General features: G+C 51.9%; 2 protein-coding genes, 1 long non-coding RNA gene and 10 other non-coding genes across 15 annotated transcripts in view; 11 read left to right on the top strand and 2 right to left on the bottom strand.

Moving 5' to 3' along the window:
• Window positions 1-925, bottom strand: part of LASP1 (LIM and SH3 protein 1) — a 42366-nt gene extending 41441 nt beyond the window's left edge. For all 3 annotated transcript variants that reach the window (XR_010081152.1, XR_010081153.1, XM_063403730.1), the window contains exon 1: window positions 762-925. Coding sequence is in view for 1 of the 3 variants with exons in the window: in XM_063403730.1 (XP_063259800.1) it covers window positions 762-830 (69 nt within the window). In the remaining 2 variants the exon portion in view is untranslated. The remainder of the gene's footprint in view (window positions 1-761) is intronic.
• Window positions 926-1202: 277 nt separating this feature from the next.
• On the top strand, window positions 1203-1274 carry TRNAC-GCA (transfer RNA cysteine (anticodon GCA)). Its single transcript has one exon. It is a non-coding gene; the product is annotated as a tRNA-Cys (tRNA).
• A 179-nt stretch (window positions 1275-1453) lies between these two features.
• Window positions 1454-1525, top strand: TRNAC-GCA (transfer RNA cysteine (anticodon GCA)). The gene has a single exon. It is a non-coding gene; the product is annotated as a tRNA-Cys (tRNA).
• A 179-nt stretch (window positions 1526-1704) lies between these two features.
• RPL23 (ribosomal protein L23) lies at window positions 1705-5594 on the top strand. Its single transcript, XM_063403731.1, has 5 exons — window positions 1705-1779; window positions 2018-2101; window positions 2606-2734; window positions 3806-3919; window positions 5474-5594. The coding sequence occupies exons 1-5, from the start codon at window positions 1767-1769 to the stop codon at window positions 5554-5556; spliced, it is 423 nt and encodes a 140-aa protein (XP_063259801.1). The 5' UTR covers window positions 1705-1766; the 3' UTR covers window positions 5557-5594.
• Window positions 5595-7025: 1431 nt separating this feature from the next.
• Window positions 7026-7097, top strand: TRNAC-GCA (transfer RNA cysteine (anticodon GCA)). The gene has a single exon. It is a non-coding gene; the product is annotated as a tRNA-Cys (tRNA).
• A 1808-nt stretch (window positions 7098-8905) lies between these two features.
• Window positions 8906-8977, top strand: TRNAC-GCA (transfer RNA cysteine (anticodon GCA)). Its single transcript has one exon. It is a non-coding gene; the product is annotated as a tRNA-Cys (tRNA).
• A 354-nt stretch (window positions 8978-9331) lies between these two features.
• TRNAC-GCA (transfer RNA cysteine (anticodon GCA)) lies at window positions 9332-9403 on the top strand. Its single transcript has one exon. It is a non-coding gene; the product is annotated as a tRNA-Cys (tRNA).
• A 341-nt stretch (window positions 9404-9744) lies between these two features.
• TRNAC-GCA (transfer RNA cysteine (anticodon GCA)) lies at window positions 9745-9816 on the top strand. The gene has a single exon. It is a non-coding gene; the product is annotated as a tRNA-Cys (tRNA).
• Window positions 9817-11055: 1239 nt separating this feature from the next.
• Window positions 11056-11127, top strand: TRNAC-GCA (transfer RNA cysteine (anticodon GCA)). The gene has a single exon. It is a non-coding gene; the product is annotated as a tRNA-Cys (tRNA).
• Window positions 11128-12195: 1068 nt separating this feature from the next.
• On the bottom strand, window positions 12196-15232 carry LOC134553708 (uncharacterized). Its single transcript, XR_010081151.1, has 2 exons — window positions 15123-15232; window positions 12196-14022 (listed from the first exon to the last, which is right to left on the bottom strand). It is a non-coding gene; the product is annotated as an uncharacterized LOC134553708 (long non-coding RNA).
• Window positions 12324-12395, top strand: TRNAC-GCA (transfer RNA cysteine (anticodon GCA)). The gene has a single exon. It is a non-coding gene; the product is annotated as a tRNA-Cys (tRNA).
• TRNAC-GCA (transfer RNA cysteine (anticodon GCA)) lies at window positions 13151-13222 on the top strand. Its single transcript has one exon. It is a non-coding gene; the product is annotated as a tRNA-Cys (tRNA).
• Window positions 13762-13833, top strand: TRNAC-GCA (transfer RNA cysteine (anticodon GCA)). The gene has a single exon. It is a non-coding gene; the product is annotated as a tRNA-Cys (tRNA).

Here is a 15232-nt window from a genome sequence, read left to right as displayed (position 1 = left end):
CTTCCGTGTTCCACCAGAGCTTTGGAGGGGGGAAAAATATTCAAAAAATGACTCCAGGTTAAGGGAGGCAGCCCCGGAGCGTTTGGAACAGGGAAGGATCAATGGGGATGGAAGATTTGGACAAAAAAAAAGGGGGAAAAGCTCGATAATGGAAACCAGATGAGGTTCCCGGCTCCAGGGAAGCGTTAACTGTTGCTTTCCTTGGGCCTCCGCACGGCTGTGCTGCTTTCGAATCGCAGATATTCGAATAAATAGAAATATTTGCTATGGAAGGAAGAGCAGGGCGATGGTGGCGGAGCCGCCCCGGGCAAAGATCGCCCATCCCTGTCCCCTCCTCGGGACACCAGGAGGGGACAGCGTGGAAATCCCCCCGGGAAAAGGGGGTTGGGAGCGGGAAACGTGGAGAAATCCCTGGGAATGGGGGGTGGGAAAGACCCAGATTCCTTGGAATGTCCTCCCGGGATAACGCGGTTTCAAACAGAGGAGATTCGGCGTGGAAATCCCGGCGGGAAAAGCGGGGTTCGGGGTGGGAAGAGTGGAAATCGTGCCGGGAATAGGGCGGGGGGGAAGCGCCGCGTCCATAAGGAAGCGCCGCCCGCGGAGGGGCGGAGGGGCTGGAATGCGAACGGAGACCCCCGGAAAAACGGGATAAGGTGGGAAAACCCCCGGGAATGGGGGGCGAGGGAGGAATCAGCCCATCCTACGGGGGGAAAACCCCAAATCCTCGTTCCCCTCGCCACGTGCGACCCTCCGGGACTCACCTTATCCAAGCAGTTCACCTTCTCCGTGGGGTACACGATCTTCCCGCAGCGCGCACAGTTGGGGTTCATGGCTGCCAACTCGCGTGGAAAAGGGGAAAAAAAATAATTATTCCCACCCTCCTCCGCCGCCGCCTTCTTCTTCCACTGAGCCGCCGCCCGCGATGTCGCGACTTTAAATAGTCGGGAAGGGGAGGAGGCGGTGGGGGAAAAGGGGAAGGGACGGCGGGGGCGGAGCGGCCGCCGACGCGTGCGCGCACACGTAACGCGCGTGCGAACGGAGCGCACGCCCTCAGGAAGGCTGAAACCGCCCTAAAAAGGGGCCGAAAACGGCGTAAAAACCGCAAAAAATATATTTACGTTTAGGGCGCGGCGGGATTCGAACCGGGGACCTTTGGGTGCGGGGCGGGAGTGGAGGTGGCTTTGGCGGGTGCGGGCGCGGGCGGGGGTATAGCTCAGTGGTAGAGCATTTGACTGCAGATCAAGAGGTCCCTGGTTCAAATCCGGGTGCCCCCTCAATGAATACTTTTGATTTTTTTTTTGTCCTTTATTTGCCTTTTTGTCGGTATTTCCGGGGGCGGGGGGTTGAGGCGGGAGGGTCGCGTCTGCACGCACGCGTAGCCCCCGCTCCGAGTGAGGACTGCGCAGGCCTGAGTGAGCGGTAAAGAATCGCACAGCGGCCCCTGTGAGGAAGCGGGGGTATAGCTCAGTGGCAGAGCATTTGACTGCAGATCAAGAGGTCCCCGGTTCAAATCCGGGTGCCCCCTTGTTTTGCTGTGGTGGTTTCGTTTTATTTTTTTTTTTCCCTAATCTCCCACTATCCAAAGTTTCCTCGCCCGGATTATCCCCGGTTCCTCTTTCCGTTCCCGGTGCTCCCGGTGCTCCCCGGTACCGGTGAGGCTGCGGCGTTTCCCGCCGCCGCCAGGGGGCGCCGCGCTCGTGGGGCGGGGCGGGCGCGTCACGTGACATCAGCGTCACGTGACATCCACCGCCTCTTCCGGCGCCAAGATGTCCAAGCGAGGTGAGGCCGGCGCCGCTCTCCGCCGCCATCCGCCTCCATCCGCCGCCATCCGCCGGTCCCGCGGCCGCCCCGGCGCGGCGGGGACCCGCGGAGAGGCGCCTGAGGCCGGGCGGGAGCGGATGGCGCGGGTGATGCCGCCGCGGGCCTCCCCGTGAGGCTCGGGCGGGGCGGGCTCCGCGCCGGGCGCGGCCGCTCCGTGAGGCCGCAGCGGGCCCTTAACGCTGTTCTCGCCCCGCAGGACGCGGAGGTTCGTCCGGGGCCAAGTTCCGCATCTCGCTGGGGCTCCCGGTGGGAGCCGTGATCAACTGCGCCGATAACACCGGTGAGCGCGGGGCTGGAGGCGCCGGGAACCGGGGGAGCCCCTGGGGAAGGGCCCTCGGTGCTGCTCCCCGGGAGTCCCGGGATAGCGGCGGGAGTCCCGGGATAGCGGCGGGAGTCCCGGGATAGCGGCGGGAGTCCCGGGATAGCGGCGGGAATCCCGGGATAGCAGTGAGAATCCCGGAATAACGGCGGGAATCCCGGGATAGCGGCGGGAATCCCGGGATAAGGGCGGTGCTGCTCCTCCGGAATCCCGGGATAAAGGTGGTGCTCTCCGGGAATCCCGGGATAGGGGCGGGAATCCCGGGATGAGGGCGGTGCTGCTCCCCGGGAATCCCGGGATAGGGGCGGGAATCCCGGGATAAGGGCGGTGCTGCTCCTCCGGAATCCCGGGATAAGGGTGGTGCTCCCCGGGAATCCCGGGGTAACGTCGGGAATCCCGGGATAGCGGCGGGAATCCCGGGATAGCGGCGGGAATCCCGGGCTAACAGCGGCTCCGCTCCCGCAGGCGCCAAGAACCTCTACATCATCTCCGTGAAGGGCATCAAGGGCCGCCTGAACCGGCTGCCCGCGGCCGGCGTGGGGGACATGGTGATGGCCACCGTGAAGAAGGGCAAGCCCGAGCTCAGGAAGAAGGGTGAGCGGGACCGGGGATTATTCGGGAACCAGGGAATTCGGAGATTCGGGGAACCGGGGATTGGGGAATTGGGGATCGGGGGACCAGGGGATTCACCGGGAACCGGGGAGCCGGGGACTCGGCAGGAACCGGGGAACCGGGGATTCGGCGGGAACAGGGGATGCAGGGAACCGGGGATTTGGGAATTCGGGGACCGGGGAATCGGGGATTCAGGGATTCGGCGGTTACCGGGGATTCAGGGAACCGAGGATTTGGGGAACCGGGGATTCGGGAATCAGGGACTCGGCGGGAATCGGGGAGCCGAGGATTCGGGACCCAGGGATTCGGGAATTGGGATTCCCACCCTTATCCCGGGATTCCCACCCTTATCCCGGGATTCCCACCCTTATCCCGGGATTCCCACCCTTATCCCGGGATTCCCACCCTTATCCCGGGATTCCCACCCTTATCCCGGGATTCCCACCCTTATCCCGGGATTCCCACCCTTATCCCGGGATTCCCACCCTTATCCCGGGATTCCTGGGAGAGGGGCCCCCAGGAGAGGCTCCCCCACCCTTCTCTAAAGCACTCGCTGGGCCCCGCCGTGGCTCTGGGAGCTGTCGTGGAAGGGCACAGCAAAGGCGCCGCTTTTGGGTGAAGTGGCAGCTGCCGGTGCTGCTGATTTCAATCGGCGGCGGGACAGGGACGCTCGGGAACGGCGGGGTGGGATTCCTTTGGGATCCGGTGGGATCTGAGGGATTCCTTTGGGATCCCTGTGGGATTTGATGGACCCTGTGGGATCTGAGGGATCCGTATGGGATCTGAGGGGTTCCTTTGGGATTCCTTTGGGATCCCTGTGGGATTCTGAGGGATCTCTGAGGGATTCCTTTGGGATCTGTGTGGGATCTGAGGGATTCCTTTGGGATCTCTGGGATTCAGAGGGATCCCTGAGGGATTCTTTTGGGATTCCTTTGGGATCCTGTGGGTTTTCTTTGGGATCCTGTGGGATCTGAGGGATTCTTTTGGGATTCCTTTGGGATCCTGTGGGATTCCTTTGGGATCCTGAGGGCCCCTGTGCCCTTTCCCTGGCAGTGCACCCGGCCGTGGTGATCCGGCAGCGCAAATCGTACCGGAGGAAGGACGGGGTGTTCCTGTACTTCGAGGACAACGCGGGGGTGATCGTCAACAACAAAGGGGAGATGAAAGGTGAGGCTGGGGCGGTGTCCTGGGGGAATTGTGTCCCCGTGGGACTGGGAATCGTGTCCCTGTGGGACTGGGAATCGTGTCCCTGTGGGACTGGGAATCGTGTCCCTGTGGGACTGGGAATTGTGTCCCCGTGGGACTGGGAACCGTGTCCCCGTGGGACTGGGAACCGTGTCCCCGTGGGACTGGGAACCGTGTCCCACTGGGACTGGGAACCGTGTCCCCGTGGGACTGGGAACCGTGTCCCCGTGGGACTGGGAACCGTGTCCCCGTGGGACTGGGAACCGTGTCCCCGTGGGACTGGGAACCGTGTCCCCGTGGGACTGGGAACCGTGTCCCCGTGGGACTGGGAACCGTGTCCCCCTGGGACTGGGAACCGTGTCCCCCTGGGACTGGGAATCGTGTCCCACTGGGACTGGGAATCGTGTCCCACTGGGACTGGGAATCGTGTCCCACTGGGACTGGGAATCGTGTCCCCCTGGGACTGGGAATCGTGTCCCACTGGGACTGGGAACCGTGTCCCACTGGGACTGGGAATCGTGTCCCACTGGGACTGGGAATCGTGTCCCACTGGGACTGGGAACCGTGTCCCACTGGGACTGGGAACCGTGTCCCACTGGGACTGGGAACCGTGTCCCACTGGGACTGGGAATCGTGTCCCCGTGGGACTGGGAGTTGTGACCCTTTAGGACTGGGAATTGTCCCCCCGTGGAACTGGGAATTGTGTCCATCTGGGAATTGTGTTTCTTGCTAGGACCTGGGAATCGTGTCCCTGTGGGACTGGGAGTTGTGTCCCCGTGGGACTGGGAATTGTGTTTCCTGCTAGGACCTGGGAATTGTCCCTCCGTGGGACTGGGAATTGTGTCCCTGTGGGGACTGGGAATCGTGTCCCCCGTGGGAGTGGGAATCGTGGGACTGGGAATGGTGTCCCCGTGGGAGTGGGAATGGTGTCCCCGTGGGAGTGGGAGTCGTGTCCCTTTGGGACTGGGAATCGTGTCCCCGTGGGACTGGGAATTGTGTTTCCTGCTAGGACCTGGGACTTGTCCCCCCCTGGGAGTGGGAATTGTGTCCCCCTGGGAGTGGGAATTGTGTCCCCCTGGGAGTGGGAATTGTGTCCCCCTGGGAGTGGGAATTGTGTCCCCCTGGGAGTGGGAATTGTGTCCCCCTGGGACTGGGAATCGTGTCCCCCCGTGGGACTGAGAATCGTGTCCCACTGGGACTGGGAATTGTGTCCCTCTGGCAATTGTGTCCTGCTGGGGACACAGCGGGGCTGGCAGTGCCACCGGGCTGAGCTCTGCTGGGGGAAAGGACTCAAGGTTCCCCTCAGGTGGGATTTGGGGTGGGAGGTGCTGCCCTGTGAGCTCCAAATCGCAGAATTCCAGCACAGTTTGGGTGGAAGCTCATCCCAGGGACACCTCCCACTGCCCCAGGGTGCTCCAAACCCTGTCCAGCCTGGCCTGGGACACTTCCAGGGATCCAGGGGCAGCCACAGCTTCTCTGGAATTCCATCCCAGCCCCTCGGGGAGGCGCTAACCCCGTGGTGTCCCTGTTTTCCAGGCTCAGCCATCACAGGCCCTGTGGCCAAGGAATGTGCGGATCTGTGGCCCAGGATCGCCTCCAACGCCGGCAGCATCGCCTGATCCTGGCCAGGGACTCTAAATAAATCTCCTTGTACCAATTCCGGGGTGTTTTTATCACCAGGGAGGAGCAGGATTGTGCTGGGAAGGGTTTTTGGGAGAGGGGGATTGGGGGGTTTAACAGTTCTGCTTTTCAGGGAGGGCCCTGAAGAATCCCTGGAGCAGCTCAGATTTGAGTGACCTGAACTGGTGCCGTGTCTGGGGGGAGCTGGGAGGGGTCTGTGGCACCTCAGAATTGGAGAATTCCCAGAATTTTCTTCTTGTGTGAGGAGTGAAATGGGGCCTGAGGCTGAGCTGTCCCAGGAGCTGCTGGACATGAGGAATGTCCCTTGGCTGGGGACACGGGGACGCCACTGCTGTCACCTGAGGGGTGGCTGGAGCTGAAAGCTCAGTGCCAGCAGCACCTGGAGAGCCCGGGCTGAGCTCAGGATCAGCTCAGAACCTTCTGGAACAGAGCGGGAGGGAAGAGCTCAGGAACAGCTCAGAACCTTCTGGAACAGAGCGGGCTGGGCTGAGCTCGGGAACAGCTCAGAACCTTCTGGAACAGAGCGGGCAGGGAAGAGCTCAGGAACAGCTCAGAACCTTCTGGAACAGCGGGCAGGGAAGAGCTCGGGAACAGCTCAGAACCTTCTGGAACAGAGCGGGCTGGGCTGAGCTCGGGAACAGCTCAGAACCTTCTGGAACAGTGGCAGGGAAGAGCTCGGGATCAGCTCAGAACCTTCTGGAACAGAGCGGGCTGGGCTGAGCTCGGGAACAGCTCAGAACCTTCTGGAACAGTGGCAGGGAAGAGCTCGGGATCAGCTCAGAACCTTCTGGAACAGAGCGGGCAGGGAAGAGCTCGGGATCAGCTCAGAACCTTCTGGAACAGTGGCAGGGAAGAGCTCGGGATCAGCTCAGAACCTTCTGGAACAGTGGCAGGGAAGAGCTCGGGAACAGCTCAGAACCTTCTGGAACAGAGCGGGCAGGGAAGAGCTCGGGATCAGCTCAGAACCTTCTGGAACAGTGGCAGGGAAGAGCTCGGGATCAGCTCAGAACCTTCTGGAACAGAGCGGGCAGGGAAGAGCTCGGGATCAGCTCAGAACCTTCTGGAACAGCGGGCAGGGAAGAGCTCGGGCTGTTTGGTTTTCCCAGTGTTCCTGGAGCAAAGGAAGGAAGGGTTTGAGTGGGAGCTGTGATTCCCTGGCCCTCAGGTGACACCGGGGTGGCTTTGGAGCCCCTGAAGACCAAACAGAGGCACGGTGACATTTTCAAGTCAAACCTTCCTTTCCTTTTTCCACATTTGGGGTTTTTTAGAGGGAATTCAGCAGCGGGAGCGTGGTGAGAGCCCTGGTGTGGGGCTGAGGGAGGGCTGGGTGTGCCAGGCAGGGCAGAGAGAGGTGACAGCCAGTCCTGGAATGTGACAGAGCCACGTCAGTGGCCACCAGGAGCCTCACCTGGCCACAAGGAGCCTCACCTGGCTCACCTGTCCAGGTGGGGGTATAGCTCAGGGGCAGAGCATTTGACTGCAGATCAAGAGGTCCCCGGTTCAAATCCGGGTGCCCCCTCCCTTTTTCCAGCTTTTTATCCCCAAAAATGTGGTGGGAGCCCGGAATTCCCAGGTTTTTCCCCCCTGAGCTGTGCTGGCTCACCAGAGGGAAGGAAGGCAGCTGATTCCCCTCAGCGTCTGCGGGTGTTGGTGAGGGCAGGGATGAGATTTTGGGGAGGATCTCGGGGTTTGTCCCGGGATTAATTAGCAGAGCTTTGCTGGGATGGTAATTAGCAGGGAGATTCCTGCTGGGAATGCCCATGGGAAGCTCAGGGAGGGAGAATTTGCAGATCAAGAGGTTCAGCTCCCTCTTTTCTCCTTTTCCTTCTGCCCAAATCCTGCAGGGGAAGGTTGGGAGCTGCTGGGGGGTGTGGGAGGCTGTGCCGGGCAGGGAATGCGGGGTGGGAGCTGCGCTGGGAGCTCCGAGGCCCTGGAAAAGTTCACGGGGTGAGGAATCACTCGCAGGAACTGCTCAAGGGAAATCCGGGTCTGCCTGAGGCGCCCCCTGCGCCCGACGTGCTGAAAATGGGAGAAATTCTGTGTAATGGGAAAAACTGAGCCTGGATCCGGGCTGGGAAACAGAACTGGGAAAACTGGGATTGGATCTGGGCTGGGAAATAGAATGGGAAAAACTGGGACTGGATCCGGGCTGGAAAATGGAACTGGGAAAACTGGGATTGGAACTGGGAAAACTGGGACTGGATCCAGGCTGGAATCCGGAATGGGGGAAAACCGGGACTGGATCAGAACTGGAATCTGGAATGGGGGAAAACCAGGACTGGATCCAGGCTGGAAAACGGAACTGGGAAAACTGGGATTGGATCTGGGCTGGAAAATGGAATGGGGGAAAACCAGGACTGGATCCAGGCTGGAAAATGGGGGAAAACCAGGACTGGATCTGGGCTGGAATCTGGAATGGGGGAAAACCGGGATTGGATCCAGGCTGGAAAACGGAACTGGGACAACCGGGACTGGATCCAGGCTGGAAAATGGAATGGGGAAAACTGGGATTGGATCCAGACTGGAAAACGGAACTGGGAAAACTGGGATTGGATCCAGGCTGGAAAATGGGGGAAAACCAGGACTGGATCTGGGCTGGAATCTGGAATAGGGGAAAACCAGGACTGGATCTGGGCTGGAATCTGGAATGGGGGAAAACCGGGACTGGATCCAGGCTGGAATCTGGAATGTGGGAAAAACCGGGACTGGATCCAAGCTGGAAAACGGAATGGGGGAAAACCAGGACTGGATCCGGGCTGGAAAACGGAACTGGGAAAACTGGGATTGGATCTGAGCTGGAAAACGGAACTGGGAAAACTGGGATTGGATCCGGGCTGGAAAATGGAATGGGGAAAACCAGGACTGGAATCTTGAACTGGGAAAACCGGGACTGCATCTGGGCTGGAAAATGGAACTGGGAAAACCGGGATTAGATCTGGGCTGGAATCCGGAATGGGGGAAAACTGAGCCTGGATCCGGGCTGGAAAGCGGAACTGGGAAAACCAGGACTGGAACTGGGCTGGAAAATGGGGGAAAACCAGGACTGGATCGGGGCTGGAATCCAGAATGGCGGAAAACCGGGACTGGATCCAGAATGGGGAAAAACATGGACTGGATCCGGGCTGGAAAACGGAATGGGGGAAAAACCGGGACTGGATCTGGGCTGGAAAACGGAATGGGGGAAAAACCGGGACTGGATCCAGACTGGAAAACGGAATGGGATCCCTTCATTCCCCTGTTGAATGAAGGGATCCAACCCACAGAAAGAAAATCTTCTCTCTTTCCCAATGAATATTTTTAATTTTCCCTGGTGCAGGAGCTGTCCCAGGGGGTATAGCTCAGGGGCAGAGCATTTGACTGCAGATCAAGAGGTCCCTGGTTCAACTCCAGGTGTCCCCTTCTCTTTTCTCCCTTTTTCCATTAAAAAATGAGATTTCCCCTTTTTTATCCCCACGGTGTCTGTGCCTGCAGAATTAAAAACTGCAGGATTAAAATCCGAGCCCTGAAGGACACAAATCCTGCAGGAACCCAACCTCTGGGGCAGTGACAAAGCCCAGACACAGAATTTGTTTCTGTGCAGATGTGCCTGGGACATTTACCTGTAATGGGAATAAAACCTGAGCTGGGATTCAGGGATTTTACTGCTCTTTTTAATATTTTTTTTAATTTTTCAGGGAATTCATTGTTATATTTTATATATTTATTTAATATTTTTCCATGGATTTTATTGCTGTTTTTCCCAGCAGTGTCCCAGGGGGTATAGCTCAGTGGGAGAGCATTTGACTGCAGATCAAGAGGTCCCTGGTTCAACTCCAGGTGCCCCCTCTCTCTTTTTTTCCTCTTTTCCTCTCCTTTTTCCCAAAAATTCCCCCCAGGAAAAATCCACGGAGAGCCCTGAGCTCGTGCTGTGTGTGGGGTGTTGGTTCTGAGCTGCAGCACCCCAGGAACAGAGGAAATTTTGGGGCTTTTCTCCATCCTTAATTCTCAGTGATCATCACCAGAAATTATAATTTTCACCATCATTTATAAAATTTAACTCCCTGTACCTCGGGCAGGTAACTCAAGGTGCTCAGGGAGCTGTTGAGGAAAGGGATCCAAGCACAGACAGCAAAACTTTGTTTGGATTTTTGATATTTTTAATTTTCCCTGGTGCAGGAGCTGTCCCAGGGGGTATAGCTCAGTGGCAGAGCATTTGACTGCAGATCAAGAGGTCCCTGGTTCAACTCCAGGTGCCCCCTCTCTCTTTTTTCCCTCTTTTCCTCTTCCTTTTCCCAAAAATTCCCCACAGCAAAAATCCACGGAGAGCCCTGAGCTCGTGCTGTGTGTGGGGTGTTGGTTCAGCATCCAGAAATCAATCTGGATTCATCCAGAAATTAATCAGGAAATCCTGATTGCTGGAGAAGTGAAGGGATTGTGCTTTACCTGAGTAACCACTCCCTGGGTCGCTTTTCCTGTTTTTAATTCTCTGTAAACACCAGATCTACCAGAATTTATCACTTTTTCATCATTTATCCACTTGAACTCCAGTTATAATTCCCATAACTTCTCATAATTCCCACAACTTCTCATAATCCCCATAACTTCACATAATTCCCATAACTTCTCACAACCCCTGTAACTTCTCATAATTCCCATCATTTCTCATAATTCCCATAACTTCTCATAATTCTCAGAATTCCCATAACTTCTCAGAATTCCCATCATTTCTCATAATTCCCATAACTTCTCATAACTCCCAGAATTTCTCATAATTCCCACAATTTCTCATAATTCCCACAATTTCTCATAATCCCCAGAATTTCTCATAATCCCCAGAATTTCTCATAATTCCCATAACTTCTCATAATCCCCAGAATTTCTCATAATCCCCAGAATTTCTCATAATCCCCAGAATTTCTCATAATTCCCATAACTTCTCATAATTCCCATAACTTCTCATAATCCCCAGAATTTCTCATAATCCCCAGAATTTCTCATAAATTCCCATAACTTCTCATAATTCCCACCATTTCTCATAATTCCCACCATTTCTCATAATTCCCACCATTTCTCATAATTCCCATCATTTCTCATAATTCCCATCATTTCTCACAATTCCCACCATTTCTCATAATTCCCACCATTTCTCATAATTCCCATCATTTCTCATAATTCCCATCATTTCTCACAATTCCCACCATTTCTCATAATTCCCACCATTTCTCATAATTCCCACAATTTCTCACAATCCCCATCATTTCTCATAATTCCCATAACTTCTCATAATTCCCATCATTTCTCATAATCCCCATCATTTCTCATAATTAATCACATTTTACTCCCTGCACAGCCTTTGGCCTCTCAGGTGAAGGGATCCAACCCACAGAGAGAAAAACCTGAGTCTTTAAAATTGAATTTAACTGTATAAATTTCAATTCATTTTGAATGAATTTAATATGGCTCATATATAGTATTAATAATATATATTCATATTAATAGGGGGTATAGCTCAGTGGGAGAGCATTTGACTGCAGATCAAGAGGTCCCTGGTTCAACTCCAGGTGCCCCCTTTCCCTTCTTTTTTCCATTAAAAAATGAGGAGAATTCCCCCTTTTTTATACCCACGGTGTCTGTGCCTACAGACATTTTTCCTTGTTCCTTGCAGAAATTTTTTTATTGCTCTTTTTTATAATTTTTTTTTAATTTTTTGAGGGATTTTATTGCTCTTTTTTATAATTATTTTTAATTTTTTGAGGGATTTTATTGCTCTTTTTTATAATTTTTTTTAATTTGTTCACGGATTTTTCAGGTTTTTTTTTAAATTTTTTTTCAGAGATTTTATTCCTCTTTTTATAATTTTTTAAACATTTTTTCATGGATTTTATTGCTTTTTTTCCAAGGGCTGGGAGCTCCAGGATTAAAATCCGATCCCTGAAGGACACAAATCCTGCAGGAACCCAACCTCTGGGGCAGTGACACAGCCCAGACACAGAATTTGTTTCTGTGCAGATGTGCCTGGGACATTTACCTGTAATGGGAATAAAACCTGAGCTGGGATTCAGGGATTTTATTGCTCTTTTTTATAATTTTTAAAAATTTTTTTCAGGGATTTTATTGCTGTTTTTTATAATTTTTAACTTTTTTTTCAGGGATTTTATTGCTCTTTGTTATAATGTTTTAAATTTTTTTTCAAGGATTTTATTGCCCTTTTTTATATATTTTTAAATTTTTTTTTCAGGGATTTTATTGCTCTTTTTTATATATTTTTTTAAAATTTTTTTCAGGGATTATATTGCTCTTGATTATGATTTTTTTTTTAATTTTTTCAGGGTTTTATTACTCTTTTTTTATAATTTTAAAAAAATTTTTCTTTCAGGGATTCTATTGCTCTTTTTTATAATGTTTTAGATTTTTTTTCAAGGATTTTATTGCCCTTTTTTATAAAATTTTAAAATTTTTTTCAGGGATTATATTGCTCTTTTTTACAATTTTTTTTTCTTACATTTTTTCAGGGATTTTATTGCTCGTTTTTACAATTTTTTTTACATTTTTCAGGGATTTTATTGCTTTTTTTTTACAATTTTTAAAAATTTTTTCAGGGATTTTATTGCTCTTTGTTATAATTTAAAAAAAAAAAATTTCAGGGATTTTATTTCTCTTTTTTACAATTTTTTTTACATTTTTTCAGGGATTTTACTGCTCTTTTTTATATAATTTTTTCTATTTTTCCATGGATTTTATTTCTGTTTTTCCCAGCACTGTCCCAGGGGGTATAGCTCAGTGGGAGAGCATTTGACTGCAGATCAAGAGGTCCCTGGTTCAACTCCAGGTGCCCCCTCTCTCTTTTCTCCTTTTTTTCCATTAAAAAATGAGATTTCCCCTTTTTTATACCCACGGTTTCTGTGCCTGCAGAATTAAAAACTGCAGGATTAAAATCTGAGCCCTGAAGGACACAAATCCTGCAGGAACCCAACCTCTGGGGCAGTGACAAAGCCCAGACACAGAATTTGTTTCTGTGCAGATGTGCCTGGGACATTTACCTGTAATGGGAATAAAACCCGAGCTGGGATTCGGGAATTTTATTACTCTATTTTATAATTTTTAAAAAATTTTTTCAGGGATTTTACTGCTGTTTCTTATAATTTTTAAATTTTTTTTCAGGGATTTTATTGCTCTTTGTTATAATTTTTTTTCAGGGATTTTATTGCTCTATTTTATATACTTTTAAAAATTTTTCTTTCAGGGATTTTATTGCTCTTTTTTATAATGTTTTAAATTTTTTTTCAAGGATTTTATTACTCTTTTTTATATATTTTTTAATTTTTTTTTTCAGGGATTTTATTGCTGTTTTTTACAGTTTTTTTTTCTTACATTTTTTCAGGGATTTTATTGCTCTTTTTTACAATTATTTTTACATTTTTTCAGGGATTTTATTGCTGTTTTTAATACCTTTTTAGATTTTTTTCAGGGATTTTATTTCTCATTTTTATTTTTTTTTAATTTATTTTTTTTCAGGGATTTTATTCCTCTTTTTAATATAATATTTTCTATTTTTCCATGGATTTTATTGCTGTTTTTCCCAGCACTGTCCCAGGGGGTATAGCTCAGTGGGAGAGCATTTGACTGCAGATCAAGAGGTCCCTGGTTCAACTCCAGGTGCCCCCTCTCTTTTCTCCTTTTTTTCCATTAAAAAATGAGATTTCCCCTTTTTATACCCACGGTGTCTGTGCCTGCAGACATTTTTCCTTGTCCTGTGCAGAAATTATTTTATTGCTCTTTTTTATATTTTTTTTTAAATTTTTTTCAGGAATTTTATTGCTCTATTTTATATATTTTTAAAAATTTTTTCTTTCAGGGATTTTATTGCTCCTTTTAATAATTTTTAAAAAATTTTTTCTTTCAGAGATTTTATTGCTCTTTTTAATACTTTTTTTACAAATTTTTCAGGGATTTTACTGCTCTTTTTAAAAGTTTTTAAAAATTTTTTTCAGGGATTTTATTTCTCTTTTTTACAATTTTTTTTACATTTTTCAGGGATTTTATTGCTCTTTTTTATAAAATTTTAAAAATTTTTTTCAGGGATTTTTTTTCTCATTTTTATTTTTATTTAACTTATTTTTTTTCAGGGATTTTACTGCTCTTTTTAATATAATTTTTTCTATTTTTCCATGGATTTTATTGCTGTTTTTCCCAGCAGTGTCCCAGGGGGTATAGCTCAGTGGCAGAGCATTTGACTGCAGATCAAGAGGTCCCTGGTTCAACTCCAGGTGCCCCCTCTCTTTTCTATTTTGCTGCTTTTTTCCTTTTTTCCCCTTTTTTTCCCCATAAATCCCTCACACAGAGCCCATGGGGAGCCCTTCTTACCCCTCTGAGGTCTCGGGAATCACTCAGGGATGTTTTGAACTCTCAACTTTGCCACGTCCCCCTCTGCAGGGCCACACCAACTCACCAGCTGCCAGTTTTTCCTGTTGGAGTAATTACCCTTAATTTAATAATTATGTGGATAATTAGAATTTCTGAGCTGTTCCCTGCAGGCTCTGAGGTCCGAACCTGTCCGGCTGGGCAGCCCCGGGGCTCGAACGCGTGACCTCCCGCCCCGCAGGCGGCAGCGCTGCCCCTGAGCCACGCCCAGGGCGCGCGGAGCGGGGGGGGCGCGGGGGGCGCCGTGGGCAGGGTGGCGCGGGGGCAGCGCGGCGGGCTGGGGACCGCGAGGTCACGGGTTCGAGACCCGGCCTGGCTCCGCCGGGGTGCCGCCAGTTCTGTCCTGGGAGATCACAAACTCCAAACTGGGAGATCGCCGGCTGTATCCCGGGAGATCGCCGGCTGCATCCCGGGAGATCGCCGGCTGCATCCCGGGAGATCGCCGGCGGTATCCCGGGACATCGCCGGCGGTATCCCGGGACATCACCGGCGGTATCCCGGGAGATCGCCGGCTGCATCCCGGGAGATCGCCGGCGGTATCCCCGGAGATCGCCGGCGGTATCCCGGGAGATCACCGGTTGCATCCCGGGACATCACCAGCTGTATCCCGGGACATCACCGGCTGTATCCCGGGACATCACCGGCTGTATCCCGCCAGCTCTGGCCCGCCCCGGCACAGCAGACCCTCAGTTCTACCCCACCACAGACCGGGAGGTCGCAGGTTCTGACCCGGAGGTGACAGAACCGCCCGGGCTCTGGCCCGGGGCAGGCTGCGCGTCACTGAACTCTGGGCCGGAGCACTTTGGCACCAAAGATCCGAGCCAGAGGCGCTGCCCGCCCCCTCCGCGCGTTTTGTGGCGAGCAGAGCCGGACGGACTCGTCCCGTGGGTTTAGGTGCTTTTTTAATTACTCACTTCATCACCTCCAGGCGATTCTTTGGGATTGCTGCAACCAGCCTCATTTGAAACAGCCTCAGATCTTGTCTTAATTCCCTGGAAGTGCCCAGGGCCAGGCTGGACAGGGCTTGGAGCAACCAGGGGTAGCGGAAGGCGTCCCTGACCATGGCGGGGGTGGGAATGGACGAGCTTTGGGCTCCCTTCCCACCCGAACCATTCTGGATTTTATGAAAGGAATAAAAACACACCCGAGGCCCGGTACTGAGGGGCCTCCGCCGTTTTTTTTCCTCACTCCTCCTCCTTCCGCACGGCCCCTACTGCGCGCCGCCATATTTCCCACCGCCTCAGCGGCGCGCCG

This window comes from Prinia subflava, chromosome 8 (assembly GCF_021018805.1).
Source record: "Prinia subflava isolate CZ2003 ecotype Zambia chromosome 8, Cam_Psub_1.2, whole genome shotgun sequence".
Taxonomy (NCBI): Eukaryota; Metazoa; Chordata; class Aves; order Passeriformes; family Cisticolidae; genus Prinia; species Prinia subflava.
This window is presented reverse-complemented; position numbering and strand designations above follow the sequence as displayed.